Source organism: Anopheles funestus, chromosome 3RL, assembly GCF_943734845.2.
Source record: "Anopheles funestus chromosome 3RL, idAnoFuneDA-416_04, whole genome shotgun sequence".
In the NCBI taxonomy this organism is placed as follows: Eukaryota; Metazoa; Arthropoda; class Insecta; order Diptera; family Culicidae; genus Anopheles; species Anopheles funestus.
In genome coordinates this window covers 11,236,092-11,258,920 of record NC_064599.1, presented here as the reverse complement: position 1 = coordinate 11,258,920, position 22,829 = coordinate 11,236,092, and the positions used below count along the sequence as shown (strand labels likewise).

The 22,829-nt window shown below is 44.2% G+C and overlaps 1 protein-coding gene across 8 annotated transcripts in view; it reads right to left on the bottom strand.

Annotated features, from left to right (window-relative positions):
* The window catches only part of LOC125768126 (uncharacterized), a 146,526-nt gene that overhangs the window by 37,817 nt on the left and 85,880 nt on the right, over positions 1-22,829 (bottom strand). For all 8 annotated transcript variants that reach the window (XM_049435374.1, XM_049435375.1, XM_049435378.1 and 5 more), the window contains one exon: positions 15,724-15,874. In XM_049435374.1, coding sequence (XP_049291331.1) covers positions 15,724-15,874 — 151 coding nt within the window. The remainder of the gene's footprint in view (positions 1-15,723; positions 15,875-22,829) is intronic.

Here is a 22,829-nt window from a genome sequence, read left to right as displayed (position 1 = left end):
AACCGAAGGGGTTTGGGTAAGCGAAAACATATTTCGCAAACACGAAACCCTTATTTACAGCATCACGAAATGGAAATCGGTTAAACTCACGCTACTCACGCCCAGATTCTGTTGGCAAATAATACAAAATAATAAATTGACCTAATGACTTCGTTGAAGTGATACAATTGTTGGGTTGTTTATGGTCGATCGCTTTACAAGGAACATATCTCAAGAATAACAAAAAAAAACTCCAAAATGAATTACTCATTCGAAAAGATACAAGAAAATTATAAAGAAGTTATCTCCTAAAATGCTTTGCTTAATAATTTAATTTTCCCCTCTCATCACCTGAAATGATTGCACAATTTCGATAAATAATCATCGAAAAATTAGTCCAAAATGATGACTCTCAATTGACAGCAAATTATGAACCGAGCTACATCGAGGAAAGGTAGCCCTAACCACCTACTGTGCTGGGTGGCTCTTCGTCACTAACTAGCTAAAAAAAAAATAAAAAAACAATTTAGCTTCCTGCACCGTCAACCCAAATCGTATGTACTACACACAAACACACAGCAAGTCCCGTTTCCTGCTTCGTCGTGATCGATCGATCGTTACCCATCGTCGAAGGGATTTCTTTCGTTCGTCCACCAGCGAACGAATCGATTCGGTCACGGTTTCGCGCCCATTCTGTTGTTGGGATTGTGCATTTCACCAGCAATACACAACAGGGTGAAAGAAAACGCCAATGAAGCGTAAAAAGGTAATCGTCGCTATGGATCCGACGGTGCGACGAAACGAAAGACTTGGAGACCACCACAGCCAAGTGACGAACCTCCACGACTTCTAGAAGCAGAGCAGTCGGTGTGGGTTCGTAGAGGCGGAATGAAAGTAAATAGAAATCGATTTTCAAATTACCAATAATTGGCATCGGAATACTTCTTGTCCGGGTCTTCTTCATTTTCCAACCCTCAGTCGTTGAGCAGAACTTGCATTATGTAACCAAAACGGAAAGCTAAACCATCAATCGTCACCCTTCGACACCCTTGGCCGTTCTTATTAGCGATTCAATTTGGCGCATCTGCCAAGGAGGATCTTCAGCAGGAAGTCACTCGATCATGCCGGATACTGTTGGATTGTAAAGTGGGGTTTGGTGTTTTTGTTTGCCTTACACAAGGAACTGCTTCATTTAACACGTTTTTCCTTTTTTTATCCTCACGAAGGAAAAGTGATTCCATCCATCAACTGATGATGGAGCTGGAATGCTTTAATTCTATTCTTTCTACGGTGAATCGCGCCTATGATCGTCTATCTTTTATTTACCTTTCCAGTTCAATCGAGCCCCATCACCAATTTGATACGCTGCACAGCGAAAGCGATTGAAAAAGAAGTTGCAAAAAAAGGGAACTCAACGTGGCAAATTCATGCAGCAGAGGGGAAGGAAAAACTAACACTCGCAGAAAAAAAAACTGGTGAAAACAAACCAGTCTATTAATTCACCACTAATTGCAGAGCATCGGGAAGGAAGCGTACTCGATTGTGGCGCTATTGTTTTCCTGCCCCCGGACAGCTGATAGCCACCGTTGAAGGTGAACTTCCTCTTTTTGTGCTTCCTCAAGTGCTGAGAAGCAGCCGGAAAACATGAAATGGCAAGCGGTGGAACAGTGGCCACCAAAGGGGAGGGAAAAGCCAATGCACCAAAGGCATGCACCGGGGTCGATGCAACATTGATGAGCCTACAGACAGACTTTAGTTTAAGTTGGTGGTTGTAGTGTTTCTTTCGGTCTTCTCCTGTTTACATTGCTCGGGATGTTTCGCTTTCTTGTGCCTATTATCGATTCATAATGCCGGTCTCGACTTCTTTTGATCATCTTAAAATCGATCGTTGAAATTTTTGGGAACGAGTTGAAGGAAGTTTAAAATTTTTGCTTACTGTATTAACACACTGAAGTAGGATGGTTGGTTGTGGCCAGGAAGTGTCGCCATGGAATTGAAGTAAAAATCTTACCTGTAAAGAAAACAGAGAATACATTATATATTGAAATCACTTAAATAACATAAACTAAATTACCCAAACAATTTGTTAGTGTGTTGCAAAACAGGAAAAATTCTGCAGATCCTGCGAAGACTGTAGAGCAAAATAATAATGAACTCCGGACAAATTGATCCCAATGTTCAACAACGCAGCTGAGCCAGTTCGCGGTAGGCTTCAGTGTAGCATCTGAGCTCATGTTTTTCTTTGCTACCGTTGGCATTGCTTGTATCTGGTCTAATGATGGTAATTTCCTTCACATCCGAGAAAGTATGTCGTGTCTTGCATTAAAATCTGCAGATTGTCGTATCAAAAATGATGTTACACTTAATGGCTTATTGCACACTATCAAGCGAGGAAATCATGTTTAGATTTAAGACAAAAGTTTGTATTACGGATGGGAATACAGGGTTCGTCGCTTGAAGCTTGAATCGTCAAAGTCTTTTTTTTATCTTGGAATGGAGAATATGTTTTTAAGATTTTTTCATGTTTTGACCTTTTTAAAAGTGCACAAAAAATAATATTATGTCTTGATCAGTAGATTAAATTTTATAAAAAAAACTAGCCTAAAGTCTAATGAACAGCACAATTCAATTTAAAGGCTACTTAAATCGGTCTTTAACAAGACACTTAGGTTTTTCGTTTCTCTTACATTTAATGCATTTGTCTAAATGAACACACTTCAAATGCCATCATTACGTTAGGACCACTAGAGAGATCATAATTAAAGTCTAATGTATCCTTCAACTATTCACTACCCGTCACATTATTTCTCTGTACAACGAGATTTCTCATAGGTCAGGCTCATCAGTTGGAAAAGGTTTACCGCAACCTTTTACCCGCACCGGGGACACATTCTCCCTTCGCATCAGAAGCATACAACCGATGGTAAAATTTGTTGTTTTCTGATTTTGAAAACTTTGGAAGCTTAAGCTTGAACATGAAATGGTTGTTTCGTCGCTTATATGCGTTTGTTTGTCCCTTTGCGAAGTAGCCTGCAGCAGAAGCACCTTTTCAAAGCTACTATCCCCAAGGTGGCACCGGTGGCATGCGCAGAATGCTAAATCTTCTTCAATCTTCCTCCACCGCGTGATCGTTTCTTCGCGAGTGGTTACGCATCGACCAATTCATCAACTCCGTGCGGAGCAATGAATTTTCCACCTCAGCAGCGCCGTCTGAAGACATAGTAAACCACACACACACACGCACGGTACCATATCATCCCTCTACACCCCAACCTTTACCCTTTTGAAGCGGTGTAAATGTCAACACGGTGGAACGGTCGGTGGATTTGTCAACCGACTGCAAAACAACTCGAAAAAACACAACTTCACTCAGTGTCTCGTAAGTATTGCTCTAGCTCGAAGATGTGCTCAAATCGCGCCTTTTCATCAGCATCATTATTATTTTCATCATCTGTCGGCTTTTGTGCACAGTCGAAGGCATTCCGGTTTGAAGCTGTCGGTGACGATAACAATCGACAGACAAAAAATTGATGCCTTTTATGATTTTCGATAAGCCGCGGTTGACCGGTGTATGAGCCAGTTATGACCGTGAAAAGGTCGCTTCATGTACTACTGTACGGGTGCTAGAGCGATAGTGTAAGATGCTGTTGAAATAGACAGATAAATCATGAACGTAAGCCATATTGCGAAACATATATCGTAATACGTTGTAATAATTCTAAAGGAATGTTAGCGTTACATTGAAGTTTTCTAAAATTTGTTTGAAATTTTCCATTTAAATATGATTTTTATTTGATATGAAATTCACCTGTCGTTGATCTAATTTTTCTAAAAATAATGTACTAAAATCAACAAAACAATCCCATGCAATAGAAAAGAAGCTTCACAAGAAGCATTAAAAGTGATCATTCCCCCTTATTCAATGTGCCATAACCGGTTACCGGACAGCAGAAACTACACAGATATGCTACAAAAAACAAAAATTGTTGCCTGTTTACTGTATACGACAAACGAAAATAGCAAAACAGTTTTAAAAAAACCGCTCATACCAAAACTTCCGCTGTAAAAGTAGTTTTATTTCTTCTTACACTCGACCGGTACCATCGACCGGCACCCTCTGATCAGGTTTCAGGTGTTCTCGTATTACCAAACTCTTGGAAACCCTTTCCTTTCCTTATCCTCCCCAAATACAGCGTTTGCGTCCATCCGAAACGTCCTTGCGAGCATATTAAATTACAGATATTTCTTGCACTTTTACTATTTGCTGTGCCGGCGGGCCACCAGCTGCCGTCCGGTTGTTGCGTCGCGTACCAACGAACAAAGTGTTGCGATAGTGGAGCGAAATAAGGGTGGGGAAAACGGATTCAACCTCCCCAAAACGCCATTCACTTGATCGGGTCGGACACCGCGGCGAACGAGTTTTGCAAGGTCTCCAAAGTGCCTCCCCTTTTCCGATGGATGGATGTGTCGTTTCGCAGGTTTTGAGAAGCTTTCGGTTTCAATTCGCTTTTGCCTGTATGTCCACTTTTTGATTGGACGGTTTATTATCAGTTGTAAACAAAATCAAGAGCTCTAACTCATGTTCCGTTTTACAGAAGGAAAACCAACAACTTACTTGCTTTAAACATGAATTGATCGCATTGTTCAACTTCCTTCCTAAACAGTAAACAGTCCCATAAGCCACACGGAAGGACTGCCAGTTCTATTTCCTCACCACAACGGGGGTGTAACGACTAGCAAAGCGCCGAAGCGCCGGAACCATACTGTCTTTGTCAGGGCAAAGTTTGGCCTAGATCTGGCAAGCGAGTCATGCGATCGCCCGCGTCAAATCAAACCAAGGGTACAATGCGCACAGGGAGCAAAAATGAAGGAAAAAAAAAATCCCACCACCGTTCTATCACTGCACGGTCTGCAATTGCAACAGCCCTGCCCGGTCCGTTTGGCGCCATCGAGCGTTATTTCTGGTTTTTTTTTTCTCATACACACCACACACCACATACCGGCCGCCCCCCACAGGACAGTGTGGCTGGTGGTAAAACATATAAATTAGATTAAGTGCTGCAATTGCGGTGGTGGTAGCAAAGCCCTTCAACGAGTCCCAGCAATCAGTGGTGTGGTGGTTTCGAACGATAGAGAGCCGTGCCGAACCGAATGCCGGGCATTCGGATTGTTAGCAGAACGAGCGAGCGAGTTCGTCACTTGCGCGAGCGTTGAAGTCTTTTGTCTTTGTTTCAAACGGGAACGCTGTGCTGAATTTTAACGAAAGAAAAATGTTTTTTTTTCGTATAAAACAACCATACAAAATGGCTGTAAAAGTGTCCTTTCCTTCAGGAATGCAGTTTGTTGTTTTTGTTTGCTCATCTTCTCACGAAAAAAAAACCCAACACGGATAGTATTCAAAATTATACATTAACGGTACACCTCACCCCGGTCGGTGAATGTGTCAAATATCCAATAAATTATCAATTCAGAGCACATAAACCACACACATGGTTGCTTTGCATGTGCCTCGTGCAAGACACAACCATTCTAACGATCATCGACTCGCATCGCGATCACATCATTTCCACCTTTTTCATCGCCGGGACAGCGAAGACAGCGGAGAGCGGAATGGTAAATAGGGAAGAATTTTATGCAAGCAAAGTCCCACCGTAAGGGGGTACACTATATCATTTTATTGAAGTAGCTACCCGCGAAGACAACCGGTCAGGTCGATGGCCCATCGTCGACGGGGAGGTGACACTCGTCGAATTCTAAATTCAAAACCATGCGTCCGCGATCGGTAACATGGGGTGGTGATGAGCGGGTTTTAAGACAAACATAGCACGCTGAAAGGATTTCACTTCTTCTAAACACACCCCTTCACCCACAATCTAAAGCCGTGAAGTAAACAAATAAAAGAACTCGAAACGAGAATGGCGATTGCACGGATAAGTTCTTTCGAAATCGTATCGGTCAACGTGGGGAAGTTTCTTTTTTTAGAGGGTCCACTAAGGGTAAGGGAAGGGAAACAAACAAAAACGACGTGGCCACTCGCAGTCGGCCCCGGATGAAAAGCGGGGGAACAGCAAAAAGGAGAACAAAATGAAGTGTCTGCTGCAATTCACGGTAAACTCTTTTGTGGACCATGAGGTGATACTCACGATTAACGGTACCGCCGCTTGGGGATGCAGTTCCCACCTACCCCACCCCCGGCCGCCATTCGCCGTTTCATGCTCCATTTTCTAACCCTTTGCATACTATGCGCCCGACATCCCGCCGTGCAGCAAACGTTCCTAAACGACAGCTTGAAGTCGGCTGTCCACGCTTTTCGCGCCGGATTTCTACGGTGCTTTGGCTATTGCAGGCTTCCAATTTTTGCCTTCCTTCCTTTCTTCTACGCCTCTGCTTGCTTCACTTTGCATTTGCATTGTGGATCAGTGGTGGATGCTGGGTGGAAGGTGTATGTATGGGACCGATATTGTCAAAGTCAAATAAAAAAGTCCATTATTTGTTGGAAGTGATTATTTATGTAATCGCGTTATTGCGCGGACGGAATTCGAATGGAAAATTTTTAATGCTCGAGTGTTGGTTTAAACCGTAAAGTAGAGTAGGATAATCGAAATATTTGTGTTGGTATGGGACAAATGTAAAACTAAATGTCATTTTTTTAATATTAAATTAAACTCTAAAAAAAATCATTTGTTTGGTTCATTTTTGTAAATGAACATAGAACATAAAAATAAATAAAACTTATTTGCATTCTTCATTTTTTTTGTACTCCTTTATTGCATTTCATCCAGCAATAAATTTGGTGTGAAATAATCTGTTGACAATATTACATCCATTGAAACATTCCACCAAAAAAAAACGAACAAGAATTGGCTCCCAGTGACCTAGAAAGCTTCCTGCGGAGGGAAACCATTTTGCCTTCAGTGTTCAACAACTTTCTGGATGCTTTCGCGGCATAAAGAATAAAATGCAGATTTATGATGGCGTGATGCAACCACCAAACGCCGAAAGATTACACCAAACAAGGAGGTGGTAAAATTTATTTTGACGTGTATTCTGCTGTTTTATTGTTTGCGAAACCTTGGGCTGGAAACGAGAACTTCTGTTCGATAGCGTCATTTTGATTTTTACCTGTCGGAAAAGGTGAGCAACATATTACGTCGATAGAATTTATGCTAATGTGAATTTATTTCGATAACCCAATCGTACTGCAGCGGCATTACAGGAATCCCAATCAGTGCAACGATCCACGTATTTCATCACCGATTCCCGGCTGGATTTGCATTATTTATTTATTTTTCGCGCTTTTTGGCCCGGGGAAGGGAAGCTTCCGTTCGATGACCCACATCGTCGGGGACATGCATTGGCATCGAACACAATTGAATGACAATCGACACACCTAACGGTGGTTCGGTTTTTGGTTTGGGTCGCGCGTACGCCAAAAGGCTAACGGCCTTCTTCTGCTGCGAGGATTACGTGCGATTGGCAAACAACTCGGTAAAGAAGGGAAGAATTTTAGTATCGATCAAGGGTGTATCAATGCCAGCGGGTGTTGACAACGTGCTAATGAACACCGAGTGTTGTAACCTGTAGTTTTGTACAACCGAACACTATTGGTGGCGACAATTTGCATTCGGAACGAAACCTGGCCATAATAGGCCGTACTTTGTAGGTTAAGTACGCACAAAGTCGAAAGTATCGAACGGGAATTTTTCATTAACCTCGTTATCCACACTATTTGAAGCTAGAAATTAATTTTAATACTCTATCCTCAAAAACTATTCCAAACAACCCGTGTTTAAACTAATCTACTTAATTCTTCCGGTAATAAAGATGAATTATATTTAGAATATGCTAATCATCCCTCATTTGTATCACAAAATTATGAATGTTTAATTTGATAATTTGTACGGCTTCATCCTCTTGCTTATAAATCTCGAATAATTTTGCATTTAATTGTGATGTGTTTCCTACTTCAAATCACTCATCTTGGTATCAACAAAAATTTTAAATAGAATACAGAAAATTCGTCCATCTCCTAACGTCACCGGTCAATGTAAATTATGATAATGTAAAATTTAGCCGGTCAACCGTTACACACAGTGTTGCTGTGTAATAAAAATTACATGTCCTTGAAACTTGAAAGAATCATTTCCATGAAGACAGCTGCGAGTCCTCCCTGCTTAGGCCACTCTATTGCTCTTGATCGCATGTAACATCCCACTATTAAGCGATCGAGTGTGATCGCTCCGATGTTGCGTTTCATTAGCCTTAACATACACAGACACACACACTGCTGTATTGCGTGTTACAAACCGGAGAAGGCTAAGAAATGGTTTGGTTTGGTGATGAGCCTCTAAAAGCCCATTAAAGGCCTTTACTATAGTCGGTTGGCCTCTAAAACCGTACCGCGGGACCAGCTGCTCACCGAATCTGATGCGGTGTCGGATGCACACTACAAAATTCACTGGGTGTGCACGAAAAAACAATTCCGAGCACCTTGGCAAACCGTTCGGGTTTGACATTTTGGTTACACAAATATTGTGCCGCCAAAACCCCTTTAGATGTCTATTAAGGTGCCACCTCTAACCCAAATGGGAGCGACTGACGTGGTTACAATATAAAAACACAGAGAAAAAACAAGTACTTTGCCGCTACAATGTTGCAGTCGGTTTGTCGGACTCGAGGCTTCGAAACCTGGGGAGAATACTGGAGAATGCTAATGTCAATTGCAGCGTCGGAATCTACCGTCTAAACGGACAAGGGTAACCACATTCGGTTTCTCGCTTAGTGTCATCCAGAATGGAGTAGATGTAGCGAGCGGTGGTAACAGTTCTGATCGTAGTGTCAGTGATGAGCACAACATTCTCCAATGACATTCTGAGCAAGTTGTCCAATGCACCGTCATGCAGTGGACAAGAATTCTAAGGTTTCTTCGCACCCACATTCTCACGATGTCTCGATCGCACGGTGCCATAGTGTGGAGTCTAGAGAATTTCATCTTCAGGTGATTTGTTTTCCTTTCCCTACCCATCACCAAACGGGACTTGCTACCAATTTGCCACTTCTGCCGACATACAGCACTATCTGCTGCGAAGCTGCTCGGCTCGTACGTGTTTCTCTAGCGGTGGAGTACATGAATCGAAGGTGAAACCTGTTTCCAATTTGCCCCACTGACATTTGTGAAAAATAGCAGGTACATATCCTCACTACACTAGACCAGCGACGCCTCCGTCGAGGTTCGTGATGTTTGGAGAATTGATCGTTAAAGCATCATCATTGTCATCATTGCCCTGCTCGCTTGTGGATGATGCATCGGCGTCTGGCGCGAAATTGACATTTAACGAACGGAAGGTTCTGTGCCCGCCGGTTCTCAACGAGAATTTGGCAAGAGTTCTTTGCCCGCCACAGAACACGGAAAGGGCAGGGCAATTCAAATGGCACGACTATCGACAAGGCACCTTTTGGTACGTTCTGACACGGTAAACGATCGATGGAGGGGAAGATGTGCAAACAGTTTAGTTACAATTGTTGTCAATCGTGAGTGTTTAAGGGTAGATATTCGCGTGATCTAGCTCGTCGAAGATCCTGTCAGTTTGGGGGGTTTTTTTTGCAGGTGTTGCACCCATCGCAAAACTGAGTGAACTACTTTCAAATAAATCTTATTAAGATAACAAGCGCTCCGAAGGCCGCTTGTCTTGTGCAATCAAGAATCTGACAGCTTCGTGTGTTATGAAATGTCATGCAGAACATGCTTCTTTTGTGTGGAAGACGTTCCTCTAGTGACTCGTGTTCCAAAATTCGCTTAAATGTCGTCGGCAAAAAACAGTTCCTAAGCCGTCACTAGATATCAGTGTCATATAGCGATCTAAATTAATTGTATGTATGCGGTTGAAGCTATTATCTTGGGGATGCGAAAACCACACGTCACGCTAGGCTAGCTGGCCAGCTGATTTCTCGTCGTCAAACGCGATCCGCGATGGTTTCGTTTTCATTTCAGCGTACGGATTCAGCGTAGCGCTTGGTGTAGAAACGCGAAACTGTGGATCACGGAGAACGGCAGAAGCCGTTAGGCGTTTAGAGATGCTCAGTTAACGGTTGTTGGTGTAATTGAAGGCGTCACGATAGCGAACGGAATAGAAAATGAAAAAAAAGATTTGAAGATGTTTAGAAACGATCGACGTAGAGTAGAAATAAGGGATTTGGCAGAATACATTCAAACGGATACCTTTCAGGAATTGACTTTCAACTATACACATTTTACCCGTTTAAACAAATATATCAATCGTTACATGCAACAGAAAAGATAGGACTAAAAAGTGAGAGTCAGTCACCTGCATAACACGTCATGCTGTCGAATCATACTTTCGAGGTCCTATATCTAAAACACCTAACGACATGTTGGAACTCCTCACGGATGGCGTCATTGCTTTGGAAGTGTCTTTAAAAGAGCCCAACTTCCAAATCACGTGGGCCGCGGCTCACGATCCTTAAACTGTCAATCGGTGTAAGCGATGGAACACCCATGGGAGGATGTAATATACCCTGGCAGCGTGTGCTGTCACTGACGATCGAACGATAGAAGCAGAGCACATGTAACTCCGGCACACCAGAGCTAAAAATTGACTTCTACCAAGATATATATATTTCTACGAAAGTGATCGTGTCTCAGCGATGGCGGGTGTTTTTCGTAGTTCCCCTTCGGATTCGATCACACTCTCGATGGTGTCGTTGGTGTAACGTTTCAGTTACGACAGTCAGGCCGTTTCAATTGAACTGTAGCGCGGCACATCGAAAGGCACAAGGAAAGTTAATTGAAGATATTGCAACACATATCTAAAAGATCGAAACGAAAAATGCCTTGTAACTCGTGCCCGAGTGTTAGGTCTTCATTTATCAAACTGCCTTAAACGTAAACATTCCACGCAATCACAGCTAGGCGTGCGCCAAATTGGGTCAACTCACAAAACCCGGACAATTGGGAGCGCTTCTGAGCTTTGTTGGAATTCGTTACAGGGCGTACGGCGTAACGACACATCTATAAAGGCGCCTGCCTAGACTAGACGCACACACTAATCGCTTCCATCCCTTTTTCTATTTCGATCAAAATGGCGATAATTCACGATTGAAATGTTTCACCCTCGTTTCCGATTTCACTACACTTTCTATCACACGGGCTCGGTTGCTTCATTAGGTTGTCCCGTAAGTGTGTAGCGGTGATGTTTGTCTGAAGCCTGCATGGCTGCTATGATTTATGAGCGTACGCGACGTATTCACTACGTTGCACCGTTTCAGCGTTCAGGGAGGCTTTCTTCCGGGATTCCAAACTGTCTCCCAACGCTAATCCACCACTACCACCACCACCGACGACCGTACGACAAGTTCGTATTTCCGGACTCTGATGCCAAGCGTACGGTGAAGAAGAGAGTCCGTGGTGGACGGTCATAACTTTCCCTTTTTTTCGGTTTTTCAACGTTGGTGATTTTTTGTGTTGTTTTGCCTTTACGGATCCGGTCTCCAACGCCAGAGTCTACGAATCCTCCAAAAATGCTCCGTAAGCTCCACGATAATCACGATCACTCCAAACCGAGCACGTGGATTCCATATACTTTCGCTCGATTCCGGTGGTTCGTTTCTGTTACTTCTCCCCGATGGACGCTCCGTCAGGTTTTCAGCATCCCAATCGATTTGGCGATCGATCGTTCCGTTGCGTACCCTTGGTTCGAACGATCGTGGAGCGGCAATGGAATGTGCGTCTGCTTCCAACCGCAATCGCTTTCATACCGGACGAATGATTGATCGGTATCTTCCTGCCGCGCCATGCCTTTTATTCGCCCATTACTGGCAGCAGTGCGCATCGATTTGTGGCCCTGCCGACCCGACCAAAGGCAGATGAGATAAAATTGTCACTACGATTGCGCAATGACAGGGACGAAAATTGAACGCTGCTATTGCGTAAGCAGAACTCCAAAGCCGACACAACGTTGAGGTAATTGAGCCGATAAATGGAATCACAAAACAGGCAAGCAAACAGACGCCTGGCGAGGTGTGCGCGAGATGTGCGTGAACTTGAGAATCACCGAAAGGGAAAGTAGACCTACTGTCAGCCGGGAGCAGAGCACAAATGGTGCAATTTCAGTGATCGAGAAAGTGCAAAACAGGCAGTTCCGTGCAACAATGGAACCGTTCGAGTTGGAAATTGTCACCATCTTCACGGTGTTGACGCGCTTCGTTGCATAAAAATGAATGAAAGCGGTCGCTAATTTCACTCACTTTCGCTGCTTTAGAAAAAGGATGAACATTGTGCACAAATACGAATGAACTGCACCGATCGGAACTTGGAACGCATCGAATATGATGAATTGTGTGGCACTTCGTGAGGAAATTACCAATGATGGGTTATAAGTTAAATTGGAAAGTTATTTAAATACTAACCATTCACTTGTTTGAGAAGGTACTTCACTCCTACTTGAACGGATCATCGTATACCATCTAGTATATCTAGAGTAGACTCAATAGCTTTACTTTGAGTTGATTACCATTGTTTGACAACAGATGGCGCTCTTCACTTAAATGACATTTCAACATGAAGCTCGAAATTAAAAACATTTTTATCTTACAAATCACAAACCAAGTAAATTAAATTGTTTTCTTACTCATTCCGTCAAATTCCAACACCTTTTCATTACCGTCGCTGTGATCGGTGCAAAACAGTTCGCGTGGCTAAATACATAAATAAACAAAATCAATCACGCGGAGAGTGTGCAAGTATACGTAAACTCATTTACATGGTAATATGTAGCCGACATGTTGAACGGTACTTACCACACGGTACACAACCGAAGTCATACCGTCCAGAGAAAACCTAATTGACAACCGGCGAGAGAAACGATACGCTCGCAACACCTTGCTTTGTTTTAGGTGGGCATGTTTGCATCAGAGGCATCCTCCGATCTACGGATCTTACCGTAGCGTAATGCAGAAGTCATCCTCGAACGATCGTTGAAGCGAAATGTCAAAGCATCTTCCTCCTCATTCGCCATCCTCCAAGTTGTGTTTTTTGAGGCGAGATGTTTGAGTTACCAACTTTTTTTTTCTTGCAACTCCGCAATATATCACAAAGCGCTGGAAGACGATTATTAAAAGTGACCCAAACCAATTAACACAGACCGTGTAGGTCGCGTCATTCATAACACGAAACCCTGTCCAAAAATCCCCAAACTGCAACACAAATTAACTAACGATGTTAGCTCGGATCAGCTACAACACCCTGAGACAAGTCGTTTCATTCTTTACGGGTCATCCTCGATTGAATGAAGTGCGTTAAAGCTTTTTTTTTCGTTTCGTACCCATTGATGCGTTCGAAACCGAGGTGCCGTTACTTGCACGATCATTTATTTCCGCAGCCCCTTCGGACACGCGGTGGCGCTTTGCGCAAACTTCGCCACGGTTGGGTACGGCAACACCTTACCGAGCCCACCGAAGCCATGCACGGTGACCTATCGAATATGGGCCAGGGAGGTCGTAAAGGTGTTGAGTTTTGAAGTAGGTAAATGATCAAACCGTACGATGAGGAACATCATTATCTTACAGCCAAGTGAAGAAAAAAAGCAGAAACCCCCTCTCACGCAGACACTCAATCCGACGATGCGCGAAGTGCCTTAATGGTGGAGGCCCCCAACGGCGCACCATCTCGCCGTATCGATTACCGCGAGTGTTCAGTTGCGGGAGGCAGAACGTAGAGGAACTAATCAACGGTACGCAATCACATGCAGCCCAACAAGCTATTAATATTAGCAGCAAGCTTGAAACGAAAGCGAAAACTCGTCCTCCACCTCGAACAACTGGTATGCGGCAGGTCCTCCCTGGGCCAGTACGGGTCAGATATCGGGAAACTTCCCCCACTAACCTAGTGACTCTCAGTTTCTGTACAGATCGGACGTTCTAGATTATTAGACGTCCAATTGTAGCTTCCTTCGCAATCGGAACGCTACAGAACTATTAATTTTCGTACTCTTCTCCTTCGACGAATTAATTGCGTAATGACAGCTTCTGATATCGGTCGGCAAATGGCGCTACCAGTGTTCGCGTACCACGCGTACCGATCGTGACTTGAGCCTGCCGGTACAGCCTAAAGGGAACGATTTAATTCTTGTTCTTACACGCGCACTTCGCGTTTCCGATCCGATCGATTGATTTATTGCGTTAGAATGTGAATCAAAGCTGTAGCTGTCCATGACGAGCACTCATTTACATCTGCTCCTTTTGTGGATGCTGTTCGACGTGGACACGATATGCGCACGAGTCGGCTAGTAGTTGCCAATCGGTATCGATTCCCTTCCCGTAATTAGGGTGTTCATCGTACATATTTATGAACAATAAATCCGATCACGCGTGGAACTATTTCACCGTGCAGTTATGCGAAATTTCTTGGAGAAGGAGCACTGGGAGGTTCGTGTACGGGGAAGTTACAAGATTTATTGGGAGCATTTATTGATGACGGAAAATTGACGCCAAACACCTGTAGCACAAAGGCGCACACTTTACCGCAACTGGAAGGCTGTATCGATTACTTCGGGCGCATGCCTTTTAGCGTCCAATTTCTATGAGGTAATTGTGGCGAGAAGCCGAGATTGGGGTGTAGTAAAACGTTCACGTGAACATGGCAAACTTGTGACGAATCGTCACCGATAGTCGATTCGCAAGGTGTGCGGGTAGTTTTGCGGAGAAACCCGCGATCAGATTGAGTAACCCTTTTCTGATCAACCTGTCATGTCCAGTCCGGACAGGCTGATGGACCAGACCGGGCGACTTGTGGCTGACATGTGAAAAGCTTACGTTTTGCTCCCAACACCGCAATTTCTTCACCATTTTCGAACATGATAGGCTCTTTAATAGTGGGCTGTTTTTTTCCAAACCTTTAGGAACCTTTACAAGATATAGTCGGTAAAGAAGGAATTGATGTGATACGGGCAAAAATAAAACGTTCCACCAGTGAAGCGAACGAACTGTGGCTAAAATGGCGTACGCCCGAACAAGGAAATAAAGGCCAGAGAAAGCGCACGGCGCGTTCGGAAGCATGATTTGAATGCGTAAACAAACAAGCTGCTGGCAGGACAGTTTTGGAATGTGTTGGTGTTGATTTCATTGACACTCGACTGTTCAAACTCTTCAAAAAACCAGACCGACAATCCCTTTTTAGACGGTGAGCGGTTATCTAACATCACCGATAGCATTGATGTTACTACGCACAACGCCCGTGTTAACTAATCAATCGATTGCATATTGGCGCCATCTGTCGGAACTTGATAAAATGCCGAGCTGTCATCACCAACTCTGGGAATCCAAGAGTAATAAACACCTCTCATAATAATAGTAATTCAAATTCTAAACGCAATGCCAGTTGCTTCCGTAACTTGCTACTAATTACTATCTCTGCAGTTGTAGAAATGATTTTTTATGCAAACCAAGTATGAAATAGAAAAAAAATTATCTAATTATTACCTTCCACGGTACTATTCTGCTTCTAATTTATTGGTTTCATGCGCTCACAGCATGTCGTACTTATTTATGAGTACAATAAATCACACACTACTTGATCGTGTGCTAACGTGCGTTCCGCCTATGCGTCACATAAAATGTACATAAAAATTGCATAAAATATATTTCCGTTAATTGATTTCATTAAAGCTAGTAACTGTTGTTTCGAAAAGTAAATATTATACCCCTCTCCCCACAGGTGCCGTCACTTACCTTGTAGAGCTTCTCTTTCTGATACCAAACGTCCTCCTCTTCCTCCTGTGTGATGTAGGACTGGTCCAGGTTGAGGTCGTCCCGCGAGCGGGACAATATTTTGCGTCGTGACACCATTTCACGCGGCAGTGTGGCCTCTAGGGATCCCAAGCTGCGAAAGATGGGTGAGAGTAAAGTGGGAACCGAGCTTTAGCTTTTGCTTGCCGATATAATTGGATAGATATAATTTTAATTTTAAACACGATTAATATGTGACACGGTTTGCACATTTGGTTGCGCAAGTTTTTTTATTTTGCGTATGATGGATTCTTTGCTTATTTTTGTGCGGTCCATCAGTCGGTATTCCGGCACTCAGTATACGCACTTTGAATTCGACGTATATCTTACCGGGACGGACGATCGAGTCTTTTGGGTGGCGTAATCGAAGCGAACGATCGAAAGAAGGAAAAAAAACCCACCCCAAAAGCCGGTTAGGTGCAGGTGCAGCTGTAAAGGTACCCTCCTCAAAATGCTGACGATGAGGACGGTGTCTACTAGCTCACCCACTATGCTGTTGGAGCGTCTAATGTTGCGTATGTGCCGATCGTTCCGATGCCTGGCGGACGATTGGTGGCAGTCAAGGGAGTTGCGTAAACTGTTGACTGGCGTCTGCTCTAACGGTGCGAGGTCTTGAGGTCATCATCGAGGGCATTTTCAAACAAACAATGCTCAGGATTGACTTCTGATAAGCTTATCGACAACATATTTTACTGAGATCTCTGCAGTCGAATCAAATCCCTCTAAATGGAATCCTTTCTCTTTCTGTACAAAATCCCTACAACCAATATCATCCCGTGGGATTGATTACGTCCTACTTTTCCTGCAAGGTTGATATAAGAAATTCTGGTTCGATCACGCATCTCTAGCATTTGTCTACCGTTCCGATATGCGCCTAATGGAGTTTTCGAGTTGGTACGCCAAAAAAAAAACCTAGCTACTTTCCATGTGCCTTCCATCGGAACGCGATCAACCGGTACTCGATCACCTCGGCTAGCGGATCTTTGCTATGGAGATTAATAAATGAGCTCCAATGTGGGAAAGAAGCCGCTGAATGGTGCATCGAACTGAGGGCAGATGAAAAAAAAGCACACACACACACACATCAAATTCCACCAACTCCGAACGGTGGTGTCGAACGGTTTCGCTTGGTCAACCGAAGCAGCAGCCTCAGCCATCATCTGAAACCACCTGTTCCACCGTTCCATCTTGCGCCAGACGCAAAACAGCCCCCGATCCGATCGGTCTGCGCAATACGTGGGAAATGAAGTTTTCAAACGGTGTTGCTTCATTCAGCGTCGACGCCCATCGTCGTGTGGCAGTGTTGCGGGTGCGATCGAAAGCAAAATTAGTTGAGAAATCTCCATTTCGCAAAACCAAAACCATCACTCCACCAAACCAACACCTTCAGAGCAGTGCAAGGTGCTTGCTGCGAAGAAAATGGGTAAAGAGATTTCGATCAAAACATAGCTCACTGGACCGCGCACCAATATTTGCACAGTCACTCGTCACCGGCCATGGTATTCACTTCGTCGTTTATCAAAACAAAACGCAACGTTCAACAGTTAGTTTTCTCTTTTAAGAAGCTTACCCATGACATGTTTACATCAGATGTTGTTACACGTGTACCGGATTGTAACATACTTAATCAGGATGCAATTAATGGACAAAGCAGAAATAAATTCCAACTCTCAAATACCAGAAGATCCAGTGATATTAAAAAGCAATGAAGAGACAACAGCACCTAGTATGTTCATTAATATCTTCTCCCTATTCTTCATTTAAGATTGCAAAAATGAGTGGCTGTATCGTCGATACATTGTCTAGGTTTTTTTGCATTTACAGATTAACATACTCGTCGTGAATAAGAAAAGCGCGCCATGTCAGCTTCCTTAGAAGCGCGTCCGTAGGTGCGTCTGGAAATGATTGTTAATACCCTTTCCAACACTCGATTTTAATATCTGCATACCTGTACCACAAGACTTTGCCCATTTGGTTTAGCCTGCGGACCATATAGGGACATTATCGATGCATGTGCCTCCACAACGGCATGTGCAACTTCACATATTGGTCCAATTTGTGTTCTAGCCGGTAAACTATCTGGGCGTTCCTGGAGTGTATTGTTACAGTAAACATGGCGAAGGCAAGGTTAAAACCATCTGCGACCGTATGGCAGGACCTCCAGAGTTGTCACCTCTCTTCCAGAGGTCGGAATAGTGTTATCTTTGGACCAGAAGATAGCGACTGATAGAAGCGAATTGTCCAATCTACCGAGAAAGGTGTGTTACATAACTTCATAAGCTGAGGCAGTACGACCTTGGAACGAGATGGCCTATCCGAGATCCGGGTGCGCGAAACATCGCCTCCTAATTGGGCATTAGTTCCAGACTTTCAACCCCCTAACTATCATTCCAGAGCCACACGAACAACACAATGCTACGGTTCCCATGGCATGTCCAGTCGGCTCAATCTACCGATCCGATCCACTTCAATTTGGCTATCGTGCCCACAGACTATACGCAGAAGCGTAAACAAACGACAACGAAACAATTAGCCAACGTGGCGGTTTTGTCGACCATTTAAGGGTGCCCACAAATAGGGAACGCTACCCAGAAATGGATGGATTCTGCAAGGTTCTGCAAGGCGTATATGCAAAGTTAAAAGAGTTGTTAGCGTACATTATTACTTCCCTTTTCGCCTCGCACCTCATGGGGTGACCTCTCGTCGAAGCGCACACAAGGCAACTTCTAGGATTACATTCTGGGAACACACCAATCTGCATCGGACGATGTGCTGGAACGCATCGCCAATGGAAACGGTACAAACGCATGCCAGCCGTTTTTCTCTACGTGACATTAGTTTCTGAACTCGCAGGTCGTACAGTTTCCCGACCCTGCTTAAGCATTTTCAAGCTCCCAGCCTTGGAGAAAAACGTACAGTTTTGTGAGCAAACACCGTTAGAAATGTACCGACTTGCGGCAAAACCCGGGAACGTGCCGGATATTTGAGACTAATTAATTTCCACCTCACCAAGAGCATCTTCCTTGAACGCGAGAATCCCAGGAGTGGGTGATAACTTGCTTGAAAATAACACACCGTCACCGATTTTTACCAGGAATGTACCGTGAAAGCGCTGCGGATGTCAACAGGCGAGATAAGTTACTCAGTCCCCGGATAGCATGTAACCGGCACAAGAGGCTACAGAAATTCTGTCTCTCATGTATGTGCACGTTTGCGTGCTGACAGAAGACATTTTATTGCTGTGTCAAATGCAGTAAAACATGCAGATAACAACGGTTGGTGTATCATGTTTGCAAATGGTAGAATATACATTTCACAAACTGTGAGGATACAAAGTTGTGATGATATTAACTTACAAAAGCAAACCATTTTTTTTGGGTGAGCTAGGGCGCCCAATTAGGATTCACCTTATTAATATTCAGTTATGATTAATGTCCGTGTTTGCGTGTGGGAAACAATGAGGCGCACGTTTTGCCGTTTAGACGATGTAATTCAATACTCTTCGGAATAGAAGCCCGAATCGTGCATTAACACTAATTAGTAGCATAAATTTTTGGGAACCATAAATCATAATTCTAAATCGAAAAAAACCGTAATTCTACAGTGTCTAAGGAAAAATCCAAGTATCTCTAGCAAACTACCCCGATCAAGGTTCGACAAAATGGCAATCTAATTGCACCTGACTAAAACGGTACTACCTTCGGTGGAAAATCGAGAGTGAAAACCTTGTCATTCTAATCTGCTGGGAACTTAAAAATGGCACCTAAACACACTTGGGCTTGGGAAGATACGAAGAGTCGACTCCACAAAGTCGAACAATTACACCGAGGCCATCCACCGCGGAATGTCACAATGGCCAAAGGCGTCTCAAGGCGACGGGTCTGTGTCCGTTCAGGGCCAGATCGGTCTTGCAGATCTTACAGCACGGTGCACTATTCTCTGGAGGGTTTTACTAGCGCCGCTAGTAGTCGATTGTCCATTGAAAGAGTTCGCCGTCCAGCAGCGAGGCGGCTGCAGTGAAGCGTGATCGGTTTCGGTTCCGGTGTCATCGGGCGGGGAATCGATCGATCTCCCATCTTGAAATTTCCACCACATCCGGCACGATTTGGCGCTAGATTTGCGAGTCAAGGTTCGTGCTGGAACGAACCGCGTTCCGGGGACGTGGAGGAGGAAGTGGAAGAGAATTCAATTGATTCACTCTATTGTTTTGCCCTTCGCCAGCCAGCACACAAATGGTGTTTCTATGCACTCGTTACAATTACGCTCGATACGGTCTTTCACTGGTGGTGCGATCACGAGGACCGCTGATTGGGTGGCTGGTGCATATCCGCCGCAGATTTTTTTGTTTTGTTTCGTGGTCTACAGTTTTCAGACCCACTCATATGCATAATGGCAGTGCAGTGCGTTCATCTTCAAACCCCTTCGAGTTGTCGTCGTTGCGCAATACAGGCAGGCCATTGTGGATTTGTTATACCAAGCGCGTACTGCTCGTGGCGTTTTGTATGCTTCTGTTATGAGGATGCACGATCGATTTGAACCTTAAAGTGCATCATAAATCACATTCACATAACTTGCCCGATAATAACCGTACCTTCAGGAACTCAATGTGACACGGCGTTCGGGAAACGCTTTTCATAAATCATAGCACCCACGGTAAAGAGTTTGGACTTGTTCCGGTATTCCACCACCAAAGTGACCGGAAGTTTCGGTTCCGGCATGTGTGGTTGCCCTCTATCGAAGTCGTGATTCATGCCTTCCGTTAAACAACCGTAATCTCCCTCACGTCACCATACCGGGCGTAGCTAAACACACATCAAACCCACCCGAACTCAATCGAAATCGATGTTCATTTGCATAGTCTTCTCTACAAAAAAGAAGCCCCTTTGATTGCATGGAGGGAGTACTTCTATTCGAAGGGCCCTACTAATAGAAACACATCACGTCTTGCGACTCGGTGAAAGATCACTATCTACAAGCACATACATAAACGCAGGGAAAGATCACCGATGCCCCGATTGCTAGCAGAAGTTGTGGTGCGTGTTCTAGCAACCGAAACATTCCACCGGAATGTTGACTATTGGGGATGATTTCCCAGTTCTCTGCACAGGTTTCTGGGAGGGCATGTGTATCGTGTACGTTAGATCACCATTTGAATGCATAATTAGCAACAAGACCAGGTGTATGTGTGGGGTACACCATGACACGTCGGTAAAGATGCATCTTCAGCCGGGTTAAGCATTACGAAATGGGATCTCAGACGTGGGGAGAAAAACGATGACGCCTCCGATGATGAGGCCATCGTGCCATCCACTTGAACCGAACCGGCACATCAACACGACCGCATTCGGTAGTCATCGCGGAGAAGAATTGTGAGAATGTGACTTCGAGGTAATGAAGGTTCTTCCAGCAGCCTCGAAACCACTCAGAACTTCCCGTCCAAACAATGCATTCGGGTCGCTATGGTCAGCCAGAGGTACTTTACCACCGAGATGCATTCTTGGCCACGTTCGCATGCTTCACCCGAATCCATCCCCAACGCTACTTAGCACATCACCAAATTAACCCCCGCACAAAAAACGGATATATTTTGACACACGAAGAGCTTATTTTAGCTTACACTCAAAATACTCCGCCATCTACTCAAGTTCTCACTCGTAAACATCTCCCCACATCTCGGCGTGCCAGTACTAAAACCAAAGGTTGCCCCGGTAATGCTGGAGACGCTTGAATGTCAAGAACGTGGCAGCCGCTTTTGTCGTTTAAAAAAACCGGGAAACGGATCCACCGTGAGCGAAACGAGAAAGGTCGAAGCTTGGGTACGGCTGGCTTTCCGTTCAGGCGCTAGAAGTCTCTGGCTCGAGGTTGAATTTCTGATCTTGATCGAGTCGCGCACACTAGCCCTCACGCCGATTTTGAGGATCGTCGAGGTTTTAAGGGTGTGTGAATTCGGTCGATTGACATTCACAGCGATAGATGTCGATTTGTTTCGACAGCTGTTAGATTCGCTTGTGCTTTTTTTGTCCTCTCTCGATTTTAAAATGTTTATTGTGTCGATGAGTTTTATTTGGTTTATCGATGAATCACAGCACGAAAAGGTCATGTGCTATGCCAAAAGTAACATGCCTTTAAAATGGATTATAAAGTATTACATCTTTAAATCCTTGGATAGTTAGATAAATGACATATTTATGTGCTTTTTTTGGGTAACATCACTCGGTTTTCAGCTTAAACGCCATTGCGGGCCTAACCTTTTACCAGCTCCTAACAACCTAAAATTTTTGTACATTATCTCATTGCCATATTTATTATCTCACGTTATCGTTCTAAAGAATCCTAAATAAAAAGACCACCCACTTGTGACAGAGATACTATTAGTTCTTGCTCAACGATTAACCAAACATTAGCAAATCAAGGTTGTTTCTCCGTATGGTAGTGAGTACTGCACATTATTTCTCCAAACGTATTCACCAACCTCCACTAAGATATGCTTTTAAGTGCATCCCTAGCTTCATCTGTGCTCCTACGTACTACTTTTCCACTCCAGTCGTTCCATCTGTTCAGCACTGCCTAGGTTGAGCATCAATAGCCTCACCGCATCACCGAAGAGGCGTCAACAGTCGAATCAGATCTCCCACACTGTTTGTACATGGACGCAAGAAGTCTACGATTTCCATTCGTTTTGCGTCTTGCGACAGTGCAAGACGCTACGATACGGACACCTCCCATTATGACACCCAAGTCACAGCGGGCCTGGAGAGATCCCGGCTAATGGATGCTTCTTCTAAGTGGACTCATTAATAATGCGAGCAATTTGCCGTTCGCGTGCCAGCCCGTTATTGTGTTGTCAGGGTGCAAGAAAGTGATGTTTGCATCGTGAACCATTGGTAGATAAACGTTCCAGTAGAAGATCTCTTAATTCCGAGCTTCTCCAAGTGCTCATCTAAAAGGTGGCTAATTGTTGCCGCTTGAGGCTCTAATGGTGTCATCCAGACGCCCACCGCAACAGCCTACGGTGGGTTCAATTAATTATAAATCGTGCGATTCTAGAC